The 14,381-nt window shown below is 41.4% G+C and overlaps 1 protein-coding gene across 3 annotated transcripts in view; it reads left to right on the top strand.

The window, feature by feature from the left end:
* Positions 1 to 5,849: 5,849 nt before the first annotated feature.
* Positions 5,850 to 14,381, top strand: part of lrrc49 (leucine rich repeat containing 49) — a 37,240-nt gene continuing 28,708 nt past the window's right edge. The window contains exons 1-9 of one of the 3 annotated variants that reach the window (XM_026174238.1): positions 5,850 to 5,902; positions 6,025 to 6,146; positions 6,272 to 6,337; positions 6,433 to 6,481; positions 6,936 to 7,136; positions 7,263 to 7,356; positions 7,861 to 8,064; positions 8,887 to 8,953; positions 11,834 to 11,977. In XM_026174238.1, the coding sequence (XP_026030023.1) occupies positions 6,063 to 6,146; positions 6,272 to 6,337; positions 6,433 to 6,481; positions 6,936 to 7,136; positions 7,263 to 7,356; positions 7,861 to 8,064; positions 8,887 to 8,953; positions 11,834 to 11,977 (909 nt within the window). In that variant the 5' untranslated portion in view covers positions 5,850 to 5,902; positions 6,025 to 6,062. Of the gene's footprint in view, positions 5,918 to 6,024; positions 6,147 to 6,271; positions 6,338 to 6,432; positions 6,482 to 6,935; positions 7,137 to 7,262; positions 7,357 to 7,860; positions 8,065 to 8,456; positions 8,509 to 8,886; positions 8,954 to 11,833; positions 11,978 to 14,381 lie in introns of those variants that run through there. The other 2 variants (XM_026174229.1, XM_026174248.1) reach the window with 2 other exon arrangements.

The raw sequence follows: 14,381 nt of genomic DNA, 5'->3' as shown, positions 1-14,381 counted from the left end.
ACCTATTTTGGGGCAGAACCTCTCAAACTCCATGTGGCTGGATGGGGAACAGCAGTGCACAGCCATTTTCAGATCTTTCACGAGATGTTCAATCGGGTTCAAGTCTGGGCTCTGGTTCTGATAGGACATTCACAGAGTGGTCTTGAAGCCACTCCTTTATTATCTTAGCTGTGTGCTTAGGCTTGTTGTACTGTTGGGAGATGGGGTATTCTGGAGCAGGTTATCATCAAGCATGTACATTCCTCCACCCATCTTTCCCTCTACCCTGACTCAACCCTCCCACTTTTTGCTGCCAAAAAGATATCCCCACAGCATAATGCTGCCACCACCATGCTTCACTACAGGGATGATTTTGGCCAGGTGATGAGTGGTGCCTGGTTTCCTCCAGACATGACACTCAGCATTCACTCCAAGGTGTTCATTCTTTGTCTCAGACCACAAGATTTCATTTCTCATGGTCGAGTCCTTCAGATGCCTTCTGGTAAAGTCCACACAGGGTGTGTTTTTTATTGAGTCCTCTCTACAATACAAGCCTGGAAGAGACCTAGTGGTTCCAAATTTCTTCCATTTGATGATGGAGGATGGAGGCCACTGTGCTTATTGGATCCTTCAGTGCCACAGGAATTTTTCTGTTCCCTTCCTTGCTTTGACAGGGACTGTCGAGTATGAGACCTTACATAGACAGGTGTGTTCTATGTCCAATCTCATGTCCAATCAACTGAGCATCCTACAGATGGACTGTGAATACTTATGTACTGTTTGTTAATGTTTTTTTTTTTGTTTTGTTTTTTAAAGATTTGCAAGAAATTCAAACAAACTTTCTACACATTGTCATTTTGGGGTATTGAGAATGGAATATTGAGGTAAAATGAACTGAATCCATTTTGGAATAAGGCTGTAACATGATGAAACAAGTGAAGCATTCACTGGATTATCAGCAAGCGTTCTGCATCATTTTCTGTGAACAAGTGGATGATTTCTGGGAAGAAACACCGTGGATGAGTTTTTCAAAATCATTTTTTTGGCCTTTGAGCACCACAAGGTCATCTAGTTCATTGTCTTTAAGAGAAAAAACTGTACATATGCTCTCCAAAATACACCAATCAATAATAATCCCTCTCATTTGAAATAGTATTTTTCCATCTCTACTTGACAATGGTCAAGTAGACACTAAAAAAGCAGTTTGGGAACAGGGCCAGTGTATTTTCTTATTCTGATTCTACAGTCATCAACTCAGTATAGCAATTTGTGTTTTTAATTCAGTTCCCTTTTTTTGTTTTTTTTGTTTTCAGCTTAGTACTCATACATGTTGTGTACTTATATATGGCTGTACATGTTGTGTACAGCCATATAAAGTATGGCTATGTCTATAAACTAGTTTAGATCTATTAGGCCTGTGTTACATACACCACATACTTTTAACTAACTAACTGTCATTCAAATTCAGGTAGCTGCACAGATAAAATGTTAAGAGGGCACAGGAAGCTAATGCTGTGGATGAATCAGCATTCTGAGAAATTCCAAAATTGCAGCTATGACTTAGCGACACAGCTAAATAGAACATAATTAGTGCTATGTGTTGCACCTGTGCCTTTTCTTATACTTACAGAGAAAAACAGTGCAGAAGGTCTGCTACGAGTGTTAATGTGTGTTTAATTTTATTTTTTGTCAGCACTGCATCAATTATATGGAGTGCAATAAAGTAGTGACAAAAAAAACCCTCAATATTTTCACAGGTGCAGGTCGAAGTAATTACAGGGTTTTGAAATACTTTGGTTTAATTGTATTCAGAAATTTGATGGGAGAAGTGCATACAATACACAGCTAATGTGTTTTATATGCAAATGTTGTTTAGTTGTGTTACATATTACACATTACACTACAATTAGGATATGCGGAAGATACTGCTGCTCATATTCTTTCGACCTATCTAACTTTCTTCTGTTGGTTGGCTGGCTTGAAAACACTGACTCTACCTCAGTCTCAAAAGTTGGTGTGACTGACCAGGGCAAAGGTTAATAGTTTTTGCTTGGTCTACCTCTATGTCAAAGCAGTGCTTTTTTCTTCTGCATTAACTTTGAGATAGGTGTCTTCTGAGAGGGGATATTTGATTGGCTGAATGCTATCCCTGACCTGTTTAACTGAGAATGATCTTCAGTGTGATGTAAAATGGAAACAAGACTCAATACTCTGTAAACACGGATAGCCCCAAGTGACCCTCGTACTGCCCACTCTCTGTTATTTATGTACTTTGTCAGATGCAGCTTATAAAGTGAAAGACTAATTACAGCAGCTTAGAGAGCCAGTGCTGCTGCTTTGGGATACTACTTTCAGTACCCCAGTTCTACTGTTTCATGATAATTTGACCAAAAACAAATTAACTTGTGACATAACCTTGATGTAAACATGGTATGAAATAATAGCTTACAAGGCAATAATATATTCTATTAAAAGATAAACAAATTAAGGGGTGTTTAGTAATGGATTACATGTAATCACAATTATATAACCCAAACACAAAAAAAAGTAAACATAATTAGCCTGAATTAGATTTGCAAGATGTGAGACCAGGTTATAGTTACAGTACTTGATTGTATTTTGATTACTTAATAAGTAAGTAAAGTTCATTTAGATATTGTTTTTCACAGTCCTCATGAACTGGAAAAATAAAAATAATCTTAATTCTAACCAATATAGAAATTATCTATTAGATTACATTAGTCTTGATACAGCCTCTGCCACCACATCAGATCAATTGCTCTGGGCTCCTTTGATCAGCTCCATCACCTAGTGGGGGTGGGGGGTCATAGTTTGGTCCCGCCTTCACTGTTGTGATTGGTGTGGGGGTAGGGACAGGCTTAGGGCGTCGGGGGGTTCCCTGGAGGCATCTTCCTTGGGGGGCTCAACCCGGGGTAGCGGTCATGTCCGGTTAGGGGCTCTGTTGGCTCTCCGGTGACTGTTTCCTCGCGGCTGCGTGCAGCGGGGCTAGGGGAGGGTCTGTGCTGACGGACGTGGGTTACTGACCTGGTAGCCTGGCTGCCCCTGGGTGGGTCCGGGATGGGCGTGAGGTTCTGGGGGCGCTCCATCTCTGGGCTGGGACCCGGACCGGGCCTCGGGGGCTTGGGTCCTGGTTGGTGTGTTGCCGGGGTTGTGGGTGGGTGGGTGCATGGGGGCCCAGCCCTGGAGCAGGGTGCCGCCGGTGCGTCGAGCCACCTGGGGGGCTCTTCAACTGGTGGGGGAGATTGTCACATCTTGCAGGAGCTTTCCTCTCCTCAGGAGCTGCCTCTGCAGGAGGGGGAGATACAGGAGAGGTGGAGGAAGATCTCAGCCTGGGTGTTTATTGTCTTATGTAGTCTGGAAGATGAGTGGATGGTGGGGTGGGTGCAGTTTTCTCTGTGGTGGGGTTGGGTGGACTGTCCCGGGCTCTGTGGGGCCGGGCGGCGCTGCTGCACTGGGCCCGGTCTGGATGGGCCTGGGCCCCCTTTCCCTGGCGGGTCGCGGAGTATGGGGGTGCCTACTGGGGTCAGCGGGGGAGCTGGCCCCAGGGAGGGGTCACTTGCCCCTCCCTTCCTTCCCTCCCCATCTCCAGCTGCCTCCCTCTTCCCGCTCCACCACAACCACCCACACATGCAGGGCCTTGGAGTAGGGGTATGTCCCCAGGGTGCAGAGGAGGCTACCCCCCCCCCCCCCCCTCTGTCCCCTTCTGGCTGCCTCTGCCTCAATTTTATTCCACAACTTAGACATTCACATTACTCACACTCTCATTACACATACATATAGGATCTTGGGGGTGGGCACGATACACGGAGTCCAAAGTACCATCAGGGTGTACACCCCACCCCTGGCATCGTTGCCCACCTCTCAATTTTAAATACACGTAGACATTGAGGGCTAGCAGGAGGGACCATGCGCTTACCTGCTGCTCTCTGGCAGGTAGCTCCATGCCCTCCTGGGTTTTAAATGCACCTTAGAACACACATGCATCAACATTACAATGAGCGGGTGGAGGGAGGTTCGGAGTCTTCTCTCACCCCCGTTCTCTGCGACCTGCTGGAGCAGGGGGGCTAGGACTAGGAGGAGGAGTTGGCCGTCCGACTGCGGTCTGGAGTGTGGAGCCTTCCTGCTGCTGCGGAGTCGGGGCGGTCTGCCTCCCCCCACCGCAGGGAAAAGGGAAACACCACCTGGGTCTGGGTGCAGTTCCCCCCTCCAGGGGCGGGGGCACCTAGACCCGGTTTGTAGAGTACGCTTGGGGAGTGTGATCGTGTGTACAGCGTCTCTTTATGTCTGTCTCCACGTTGGTTGAGTGTGGAGTAAGTGCATATGAGAGCATGAGGGTGGGAATGGATGTTTGTATCTGTGTGTGCCTGTATGTCTGTGTCTATATGTCAGGTTGGGTGTCAGGCGCCACCTCTCTGGGGACATCTCAGGCCCTCCAAGGTTTGGAGGCCTATCTCCCCCTACCACCACTTCCCCTGCCAGTGGCGGACTCCCTCAGACATCGGTGCGTTGGTGGTTCTTTGTGTCCGGGGATGGGCGTCCAGGTACACACCGGCTCACTCCTTGGCGGCCGCTTATCGGGGCCTGGAGCCTGGGGCTCGCTCGGGCCACTTCGGAGGTGGGGTGCCCCCGGCCTCTCGGCCTGGGGCTCGGTCACTCAGGCGCAGCTGGCTGCCGGCGGAGCTCACGGGTGCGTCACTGCAACTCCCCCTGGCTTCTGCTCCGCGGCTGCTGAGTGAGCCCTCATCTGGGACTCTCCTCAGCTCTTTCCGGGACAGTGGCGCAGCTGCCCCTCTGTTGGTCTTCCTTGGTCTCTTGTGTTCTGCGGGCCTCTGGATGTCTGGAGTTTTGATCTCCTCCACACCTCCTTCACGCCCTGGAGGACGGGGCTGTGGCCCCCCCACACCCTCTAGCAGATTATTACATGAAGGAACCTTTTAAAAAAAACAAAAAACAAGCGCATCCATGCTCACAGGTGTACACACGGGTGATCACACCCACAAACTACACCCTTTTTGGCTCCTACCTCAAAGCACACTGTGTTCTGTTGATCTTATGTGCTGCACAATAATGTTTAACATTTAGTATTTACTGTCATATTCCCATATATCATTGTGATGTTGTTTATTCTATTACTCTTGTTCTCTTCTGCTTGCTTTCTTTTTTCTTTCTCAGCAGGTGATCCAGGTGATTGATATATGCATTTTTTTTCTCTGCCCGTTCTGTTGGTTTTTGTCTTTTGCCCTTCTCCCCCGTCCCTCTTCTCAGCTGTTTCTCTTTCCCTCTTTCTTTCTCCCCTTCTTTCCCCCAGTCAAGTCTGTCCCGTATTCAGTAAGTGAAAATAAAATAAACAATAAAAGGTGAATCAAATAGACCATTACGGCAAGGCTGGGATGGTCAGTTTGGTAAAGTAAATCCGTTGGGCATCTTTCTTTGCCTTTAGACAACAATTCTGATGGCAAAAGAGCCAAACGGGACAGGCCAAAAAAAAAAAAAAAAAAAAAAAAAAAAAAAAAAGATATTGTTTTTCACAGTCAAAGCACTGTACAACTGAAATTACAAAAGAATGTCGACAGAAGGAATGATTAAATAGAAAAGGTTTTAGCAGTTTTTTAAAGAGTCCACAGTCAGCTAAACTGAACTGATGCGGTCAGCTGTTACAGAGAAATATTCAGGATCAGTTTTTGAAAAAGGGTAAGGAGACCCATGTAAATTCCCGATTATTATTAAGTCTTATTACTTAGAAAAACCCACGTTGACTTAATTAAACACCACCGAAGCGGGAAACGTGTTCTCATTTCCTTGCACAGTGCTTATTAGCGACACCGGAAGTGAGTGTAACCAAGCAACGCCCGTCGTTGCCGTGGTAACAGTGTTGCCCTCGGGGAAGTTTGTAGCTGCAGAGGTGAAGAGCTATTCTGTACGAGAAACGAATCTAGGCTATAACTTAGCTGTAGCAGTTGAATTCACATATTTATTTTAATCATTCATAAATAATACGAGTTTTCTTTTGTTTTGTTTTGTCAGGTGTGCTTTAACTGCCATCTTCAGTAAACGTTAGCTAGATGGAGCAGGATTCGGCCGAGGGTAAAATCATCCGCTCTCATAAACAGAGCACAAGCGAAAAATGGATGTTTCTCACCCCTATGGTAAATACCGTTTTTAATAAATTTACGGACGCTTTCCAAACACTACTTAAAGTGTCGATACACGGTTATGTCTGAGCATATTTGCCTGTGTCTTATTAGATAAACACTGTTCAATATTTCTGTAGATCAACAGCTGCAAGTTGCACCTCACGACTGTGAAATCTCTCGTGCCAGCGAGAGCACAAGCGATGGTGAGTCATTAAAAGAGCACACTGGAATAGTAATGGCTATGTAGTGCTTATAGTTTTCAAGGCGTTTAGAGGTTGGTCTCTTTATCTTTTTTCAGAGTGAATCTCAAGATCATGTAAAAGAAACATTTAACCACTCTGACCTAGGTAGGTTTGACCCACTTAACTCATTCAAGTACTCACCACCCAAGAGGATTTTGTGTGATTCAGCAGCATATTTGCATATATTAATTACTGGGCATGGCTGTGGTTCTCAAACTTTCTCTGGAGATGCCCTGCTTCAGAAGACAATAAAGGTCATCTGGCATGCTACAGTTTTAAAATAAATCATCAACAATAGTAAGTATCTATTTTGGATTATAGAGAAATAAAAGTCATCATAATAGTCTCAGGAAAAATCTGTTTTGTGCATTTTCCCTTCAGAGTCATATTAATTTAACCAAAGTTTACATCACACATTTCTCTGGTTGTCCACAGCCCACTTGCAGTGGCTTAAAGTCTAATCAGTGGGGCCTGCTCCGCAGTTTTAGAACCACTGACATGCAACTGCTGTGTAAAAATGTTTTCTTTGCACTTATTTACTATATTTTATCTTTCGTAGAAAACAGTTTACATGCAGGCATCCAGAAAAGAGTTGTACAGGAACTATTTGCAAGTGACAAATGTACATATAATCAAAAAGTGCTGCTCAGTGGAGCTGCCGTTTCAAATGCTGCATACAAAGCAAGACACACAGCAAGGAGACAAACCCAGTGTACGGGGGAAACTTTTGGCCATGCCTTAAAAAATGCAAAACCTGCAGGTACTATTCAATTAAAAAATGATAGAATTAAGATAACCTTTGCATGCACAGTTTTGTAGACATATTTTATGTTGTGCACTTTGCTTTTAAGTGTACCCTGATTTCAGTTTGTGATATCTATTTCAGGTGATTTTCCTGGATGTAATTACAGTGCTGTGCCTGGTTTTCTCTCCACTCAATTGCCTTTCACATCCAGTTTTCAACGAATTGACTTGGAAAGGTACCCTTTATCTGCCTATGTATTCTATATTGTCTGTAAAGTGTTGTAGTACATTGCTGTCACTGTAAGCTGGAACTATCTTTAACATGTCATATGTATCAGCTGTTCTTTGAATCTTTTACCTGCAAAGGCATTCATATTCTTCTGACATGCTTATGCCACTGAATTTTATTAACTCATTCTGACCTTCACAGTCATCATTTGCTGTAGGAACCATGAGACTAACTAAAATGGCAAAGGCTTAAGATTGCCACAAGGGAGCAGCAGAGTCTCTTTAAATAACTAACCAGTATCTCCAGATAAAATGGCAGTAATTCTGACTAAATATTCTACTGACAGACTGAGCAGAAATCACTTAGTTAATATGTATATTGAAAAACTGATCTAGTTATTTGAATCATTAACCTGAGCTGACAATATTTGTTTCATTAATTCTGTTACAAAAATGTATAGATTTTATTTAAAGTCTAAATCTTGTGATATGTTTTCCCCCCAATACTTTAGACAATCTCTGGAGGAATGCCCACAGTTGGACTTTGTAAAAGAACTGCAGTTTCTCAACCTTCAGCACAATCTAATTACAAAGATCCAAAATTTGTCACATTTGCAGCAGCTGGTTTTACTGAATTTGCATGACAATCACATCAGTGACATGGCTGGCATTGAAGTTCTGAGGTCTCTCAAGATCCTCATACTGGGGAAGAACAGGTTAGTTGCCATGACAGGAAGTGTAAACAAACAAAGACAGCACAGATAGTACAATTATAGATATTATGAAGCTTATTTTTAGTATGATAAAAACATAATCGACTTTGACAATGTGCAGTTCAGTTGTGCTAATGCAAGATAACCACTTGAGTAGCTTTATTGTTCTTTTGTTAAACATCTCTAATAATATGGTCAATATGCAATGAAAGTTGCAGCATTTATTAATAGTTAAAAGGGGTTCAACAGTGCTGCCATGAAATGAAAATGTTGTTTACATTTAGCATTTAATACATTTGAATTAACTAGGTACGGCTACATGGTCAGCATCAGAAATGATTAAACCCAGTTCCATTTGAAAAGCAATCATCTTAGTGACATTTTTGTTTCAAAAGGTCAGCAGGTTCAGGATCAAAGTCACATCTTTTTGACATAAAGATCTTACAGGTGAACTCTGGCATTTCTTCCACTTTCTTTCAAACATGACATTTGTCTTTGCAAATCAGTATCTGAGGTCATAGTAACTGAACAGTAAGAAATTCCTCTACTTTATTTGTTGGCATTTTCAAAAGACCACAGCAAATTATTGTTCAGTGTTATATGATCTCCATCCACATGGAGAGCTCTGAACAATATATTACTGGATATTACCTGTACTGCTGCTGTTCCCTCAAAAACTGCAACCTTTTTAAATTTTCCTGTTGGTTTTTCATTAAGCCAGAATTAACATAATACGTGTTACGTAACTGTTGCCACTCTACAGACAAATTCTGTTTCATGTTGTGTTTTCCCATTATGTGTCACATTTTTCCTTGTACTTTGCAGAATTCATGAAATCTGCTGCCTGGACAGCTTGTCTAAACTGAATATGTTGGATTTGCATGACAATCAGGTGCTGTTCCTTTACCGTCATCCCTCCTACAGGACATGTATATTAAACAGTGTTAATTTAGTTGCCAGTGGTGTAAAGGCTGATCATGGTTGTAGGCTTCAAAGTTCAGTATGAGCGGATTGACTCTTCCATGTTCTAAACCATGTATTAGGAGCAGTTAATTCACTTTAATACTGAGGTTTGTTTTTAAAGCCAGAAATCTGGCTCGTTGTTTTGGGCACTTAACTTCAGCTTTTCACATAGTTCACAGCACTCTAAGAGAAGAAAGCACTGAAAACCATCAGAACCCACAAGCTGTTGTCTAATACCTACTCCCACATTAATTTCCTCAGTGGCCATCGCATAATTTATCGAACAGATGGAACTGTTTTTTTTTATGTTTTCAGCACTGGGTAATGTTTTGAACTCTTGTAGATTATAGTGTTCCTAAATTGTCTCATTCTATTATTATCTATTATTATACTGTTTTGTTCCTTGAGAATAGAGCCTGCTTAATGATATTAAAAGCCTGAGAAATAAAATTATGTCAAATGAGAATTTTAACAACTAATGGAAAAGGAAGACAACATAGAAAGGCTTCCCTTGGTCAAATTAGTGTTTTGCCAGAATGCCGCCTACACGCCTCCTCAGAGAGCTACTCCAGAGCTCTGGTAAGACTTGCTCTCTTTCTGAGGTCGGTTGCTCTTTACACGAGCAAGCATTACAGTTGCCATTCAATGATTGTTAGTTTTACGTTATTTTTCCTGACAGAGATTTCTCTGTTGCCTCAACAGTGTTGACTTGTGCTTACTAACTACATCTATATGGTTAATTTTAGCAGTTTTTATAATCTTGCAGTTGAATTAATAATGAAACTTCTTTAGCTCTTTTGCTCTTATTTGTAATGCAAGCACATTATATTTAGGCTTGTACTCTGGCAGACACCTATTGTGAAGCAGATGATAAATCTATCATTCTCACAGGGCCAGTTTGTCTTTCAAACACTGAACTTAAAACCTTCTGTTTTGTGCAGCTCAATAACTGTTCAGTCATATTTTTAACACATTTTCCAAACTCACAAGAGATCTGACCACCCAAATGTATTCTGAATTGCTGCATAATGATAATTCAAGATTATGAAGTGGATGAATTATAGTTGTTGTTTAGTGACTTTTGGCCACAGAACACCAGCTGCTTGTCTTTTCCCCCCCCTTTTGACCACAAGCTTTGCATCACTGTTATCCTTTCTTCCCCCCATCCTTGAGCTGGGAAGCTCACAAACATCTAAAACTCAGCCATTTTACCCATTTATTGCTGTACCAGCGAGAGGTTTCTTTTCCAGTTTGCTGGAGCTATTCAGAATGAGATATTCTCTCTGGGAGTCGGCCTTCAACCCACTCAGTCTCAGTGACCAAGTCTTGGGGTTACAATGTGAACTGAGATTGTTGAATAACCAATTCTTTACTTAGGCTGTGATGTTTTCCACTTGAACAGTTTGACTTAAATGTTCTCAAGAAATAGCTGAGAATGCCCTGTGGGGTCACTGAATTGAAAGACAAAAAATATCACTCTCTTAGAGAAGTTGGCTAAAGTCATGTAGAACTCTCGCTCCTACAAATGATGATGTTGATTAAGTTTGACTCTGTCTGCCATGTTTGGTTGGCACATCACTCTGGGATGAGGTGAAGTTTAGACAGGATTTCCCCACAAGAATATCCGTGACCAACGATACTTGTGACACATACTTATTTTTCCTATGTCATTTGAAATAAACATACCAAGTGTAGAAGAACAGGCCTTTACCTGTGAGACAGAAGCCTCTTGCCAAACTCCGGGTCCTGACCTTCTTCACTGGAAATCACCAAATTCATAGTCTGTAACTTAAGATTCTCATATATTTTAGAATGGGGCTATCCAAAATCTATTTCAGTGTGTACAGAGATACAGAGTTTATGAATTCATATCCATGTGTCTGTCCGTTGTAAAGGTTATGTCCTTTGATTTTAAAATGCGTGTTACAGAACAATTAGTTTTATCAATTCCCAAAGTGAGATATAGGTAAAAAGTCTACACTTGCCCCTTTGTTTAATGATTCTCAGCAACATTTATTATGGTGGCTCGATTGTTTAAATTGATGAACACTTACAGTGTGCAGACTGTATTTCGGGCCAAAATTCATAATCTATTTATTCCTATTTTAATGAACACCTATCTAAGCTCCCAAAACAAGATATAAATCAGATGCAATTTATGCTGTGGTGCTGACTAAGATCATACTGCAGTGTTTCTGCTTTATATTACTAAATAAATGTCTCTTTAGCTTTTACATTTATAAACACTGATATTTCAGACCATCTGAAAAGATATCCTAGACAAGAACTTTTTTAGTCTCATATTCAATATAGATTTTCAATCCATCTGTTCTGTTTACCATTTAAACAGCAGTTATGTTTGGATTTTGTGTTTTCACAGAATCATCAACTCGTAAAGCATTGTCCGCCTTTTCTTAATGTTTATAGTGTGCACAGTAGGAATAGGCAAATACATCACCATCTTGATAACAGCCACTGGGAATTTGTGTGAAGTATTAAAAATGTCACTCTTACAGAGGTTTATAAATGTTTTTCTCCAAGCAGTGTGATGGAGAAGGTGGGGTAAGATTCCACCATTGACTGACTCTTAGTTATTTCTTTTGTTTTCATGATTTGGTTAGCCAGACAGCATGTGTGTCATTTTAGAGAAAGAAATTCAAATATACAATTCAAGTATGTTATACTCTGCTAATCCAGCCTTAATCTGTGCCTCACTGCATAGAATTGGGTAATATATGATATGATTGCTCTTTTACATGCATTTTAGTTTTGTTTTTAACTAATTTTGTCATACTGTGCTTTCCTTTAGATCTGCAGGATAGAAAATGTGTCTCATCTGAGTGAATTAAGAGTGTTGAACCTAGCAGGAAACAACATCTCCAAAATGGAAAACTTGCAGGGTCTTGACTCTTTGACTGAACTGAACCTAGGGCAGAACTGCATCTCTGTTGTGGTGAGGGAACTCTTTTCCAACTAATTATAGATTTTTGTATGTAAGTGTTTTGCATGCGTACTGTCCTTTTCCTTCATGTTAAAAAACAAAAAGCAAAAGCACTTCCTGCTTTTTGGCCTTTCTTTCTGTTCGCTTATTCAGTTCCCTTATTTCCATCAGTTTGAAAGTACAAATACAAAAATGTTTGCACGCTTAGATCTTACATTGTGCATTGATTTAACTTAGCTATATCCGACTTGTAGACCCTAGTGTGATGCAGCACACAGCTATATCCCAACACTACAGCTACCCTGTGGTTCTTTGAAGTTCCTGCAGCTACCAATTATTTTTTTTCTTATTACTGTTCAGAAAATGTGCCTCTGAAGATGAAAGCAATAGCAATTGTACTTTATCTTTCATGTTCAAATTACCACTTGTGGACCAGGTCCCTTGGATGGTTACTGTTACCTTTGCTATGGATCAACATATCAGTTTTTACAGCCACAAAATAACAAAAATAAAAATAACATTAATGGAACCTTTGTGAGAAAGTGGTGGTGGAGTATATCACTGTTGGTGTTACCTAGGGAGACATAACTCATTACCCACAACCTCCCACCGACTTTCTGGCACGCTGAAAGAGAAACTGGATATTCTAAACACGGAAACTTACTCCCTTTGGTTTCTATAGTTTTAATCTGATAAACACAACAGTGCATGCCAAAACAGGCCCCTTCATTTGTATGCAAATCCCCTAAGCCCTTTCATGCTTTTTAAGATAGAAAATAAAAACGGATTTCAACATTTTGAATCAGTTGAAAGCCCTTCCCGTCACTCAGCCTGCCGTCTGCCTGCAATTTCTGATCACAAAACACTTCCAGTCCTAATTATCGGATGTTGTATTTTATTTGATACACAGGAGAGGAAAAATGCTACCCCTCAGCAGTTTCTTGGTCTCTGTCATTATTGCTGCTTGCTGCCAAGTGCTTATACCTTGTACAAACTAAATAACCACGTTCCAGGTGCTCAGGTTTTCTCTCTGTCATGAAAGGGAAAGCAGATAAAAAGTGAAATTCTTAACCTGAAAAAAACACTGACACTGTCTTTCTTTGAAAGCAACTCTTAAACTTGATTACTTTGCACCCAGTCATCCATCCTTCCTCTTAGGTGTTCCTTTCCATTATGAAATTCGCTGCATGTCACTAAGGGATCCATTTTATATTTTTGGCTGTGGGAATGATGATTTGTTTGAAAGAAAAGTGCAGTCAGCTTGAGCAGTGATAAAGCAGTCTAAGAAAAAAAGGCATGGCACTGGCAGACTGACTTTATGCATTAACAGAAGGGTTTGTCTGTGAGCCAAAAGACTACATAGAAAAATGTAGAAACTCTATATTGCTCTTTGGTAGTTTTACTGTAGAGTAATTAATTAGGTGAGTTTTATATATTGACACGGTTTATGGGAAAGGGGATTTTTGGATGTTCCTGAGTAAATAGCTTGAAGTGTTTCCCAAAACAGGTCAGTAAACAGTAACAGCAACTTAGTAATTTCTATGTTTTTCCAGTATGGCCTGGGAACATGGAAACTGTGTGTTATGTTATGTTGTTGCAGGGAGAAACTCTTAACTTCTACAACTTAAAAGCCAAGTGAGGACCACAAAATGTTTTGGCTGACATGTGAAGTGTCTCAAAGGTCATGCAAGAACAACACAGGAGTGTGCCCCATGTCACAGCATCTGCAGTTATAATGCGCAGTCGCATAAAGCAGATGAAATCACATCTCAAGCCTGTGCTATTGAAGGAACTTCCACAAAACCCACCAGCTTACGGTCTTAGAAACCCTCCCAGCAGCCACATGTACCTGTGTTTACATGAGCAGCTTTCTTGCTCTTTTGTGGTGTGTTGGTGTTGCATGCAGATGAGACAGCGGTGATGAGAGGTTTTTCTGTGTTTATTGAATAATGCCTCAGCCAGAGCTGAGTATGAGTGTGAAAATGAAGACACGCAAGCTGTCAGTAAAGAGAGGGTGGAGCTGGGATAAAGAGGTGAAGGCACGGGCACACAGATACATAAATACACACCCGCAGGCATACAGGCAAACAAGAATACACACACACACCGCTCTACCCAGCCTCATAAGAGATCCTGTAAGCTGATCTCTTATGAGACTTCCTAAAAAAGGACCACATTGGTGGGCGATTGTTATGCAGCTCATCAGCTCAGTGATGACATCATTCTGTCTGAGACAGGGCTGCTATATTTAGTTTCAGACAGCCAGGAGTGGCTGCTAGTTCACTAGCATCCATACAAAAGCAGGCATAGACAGAGACTGTAAATGTGATTGATGGTTGAGTTGGTTGAGCACTGCATAGCATGACTTGCATTTGTCATAGAAGAAATAAATAAATAAACCCTGCTTATCTATCTA

The sequence above is a fragment of the Astatotilapia calliptera genome, chromosome 1 (genome assembly GCF_900246225.1).
Source record: "Astatotilapia calliptera chromosome 1, fAstCal1.2, whole genome shotgun sequence".
NCBI lineage: Eukaryota > Metazoa > Chordata > Actinopteri > Cichliformes > Cichlidae > Astatotilapia > Astatotilapia calliptera.
This window is presented reverse-complemented; position numbering and strand designations above follow the sequence as displayed.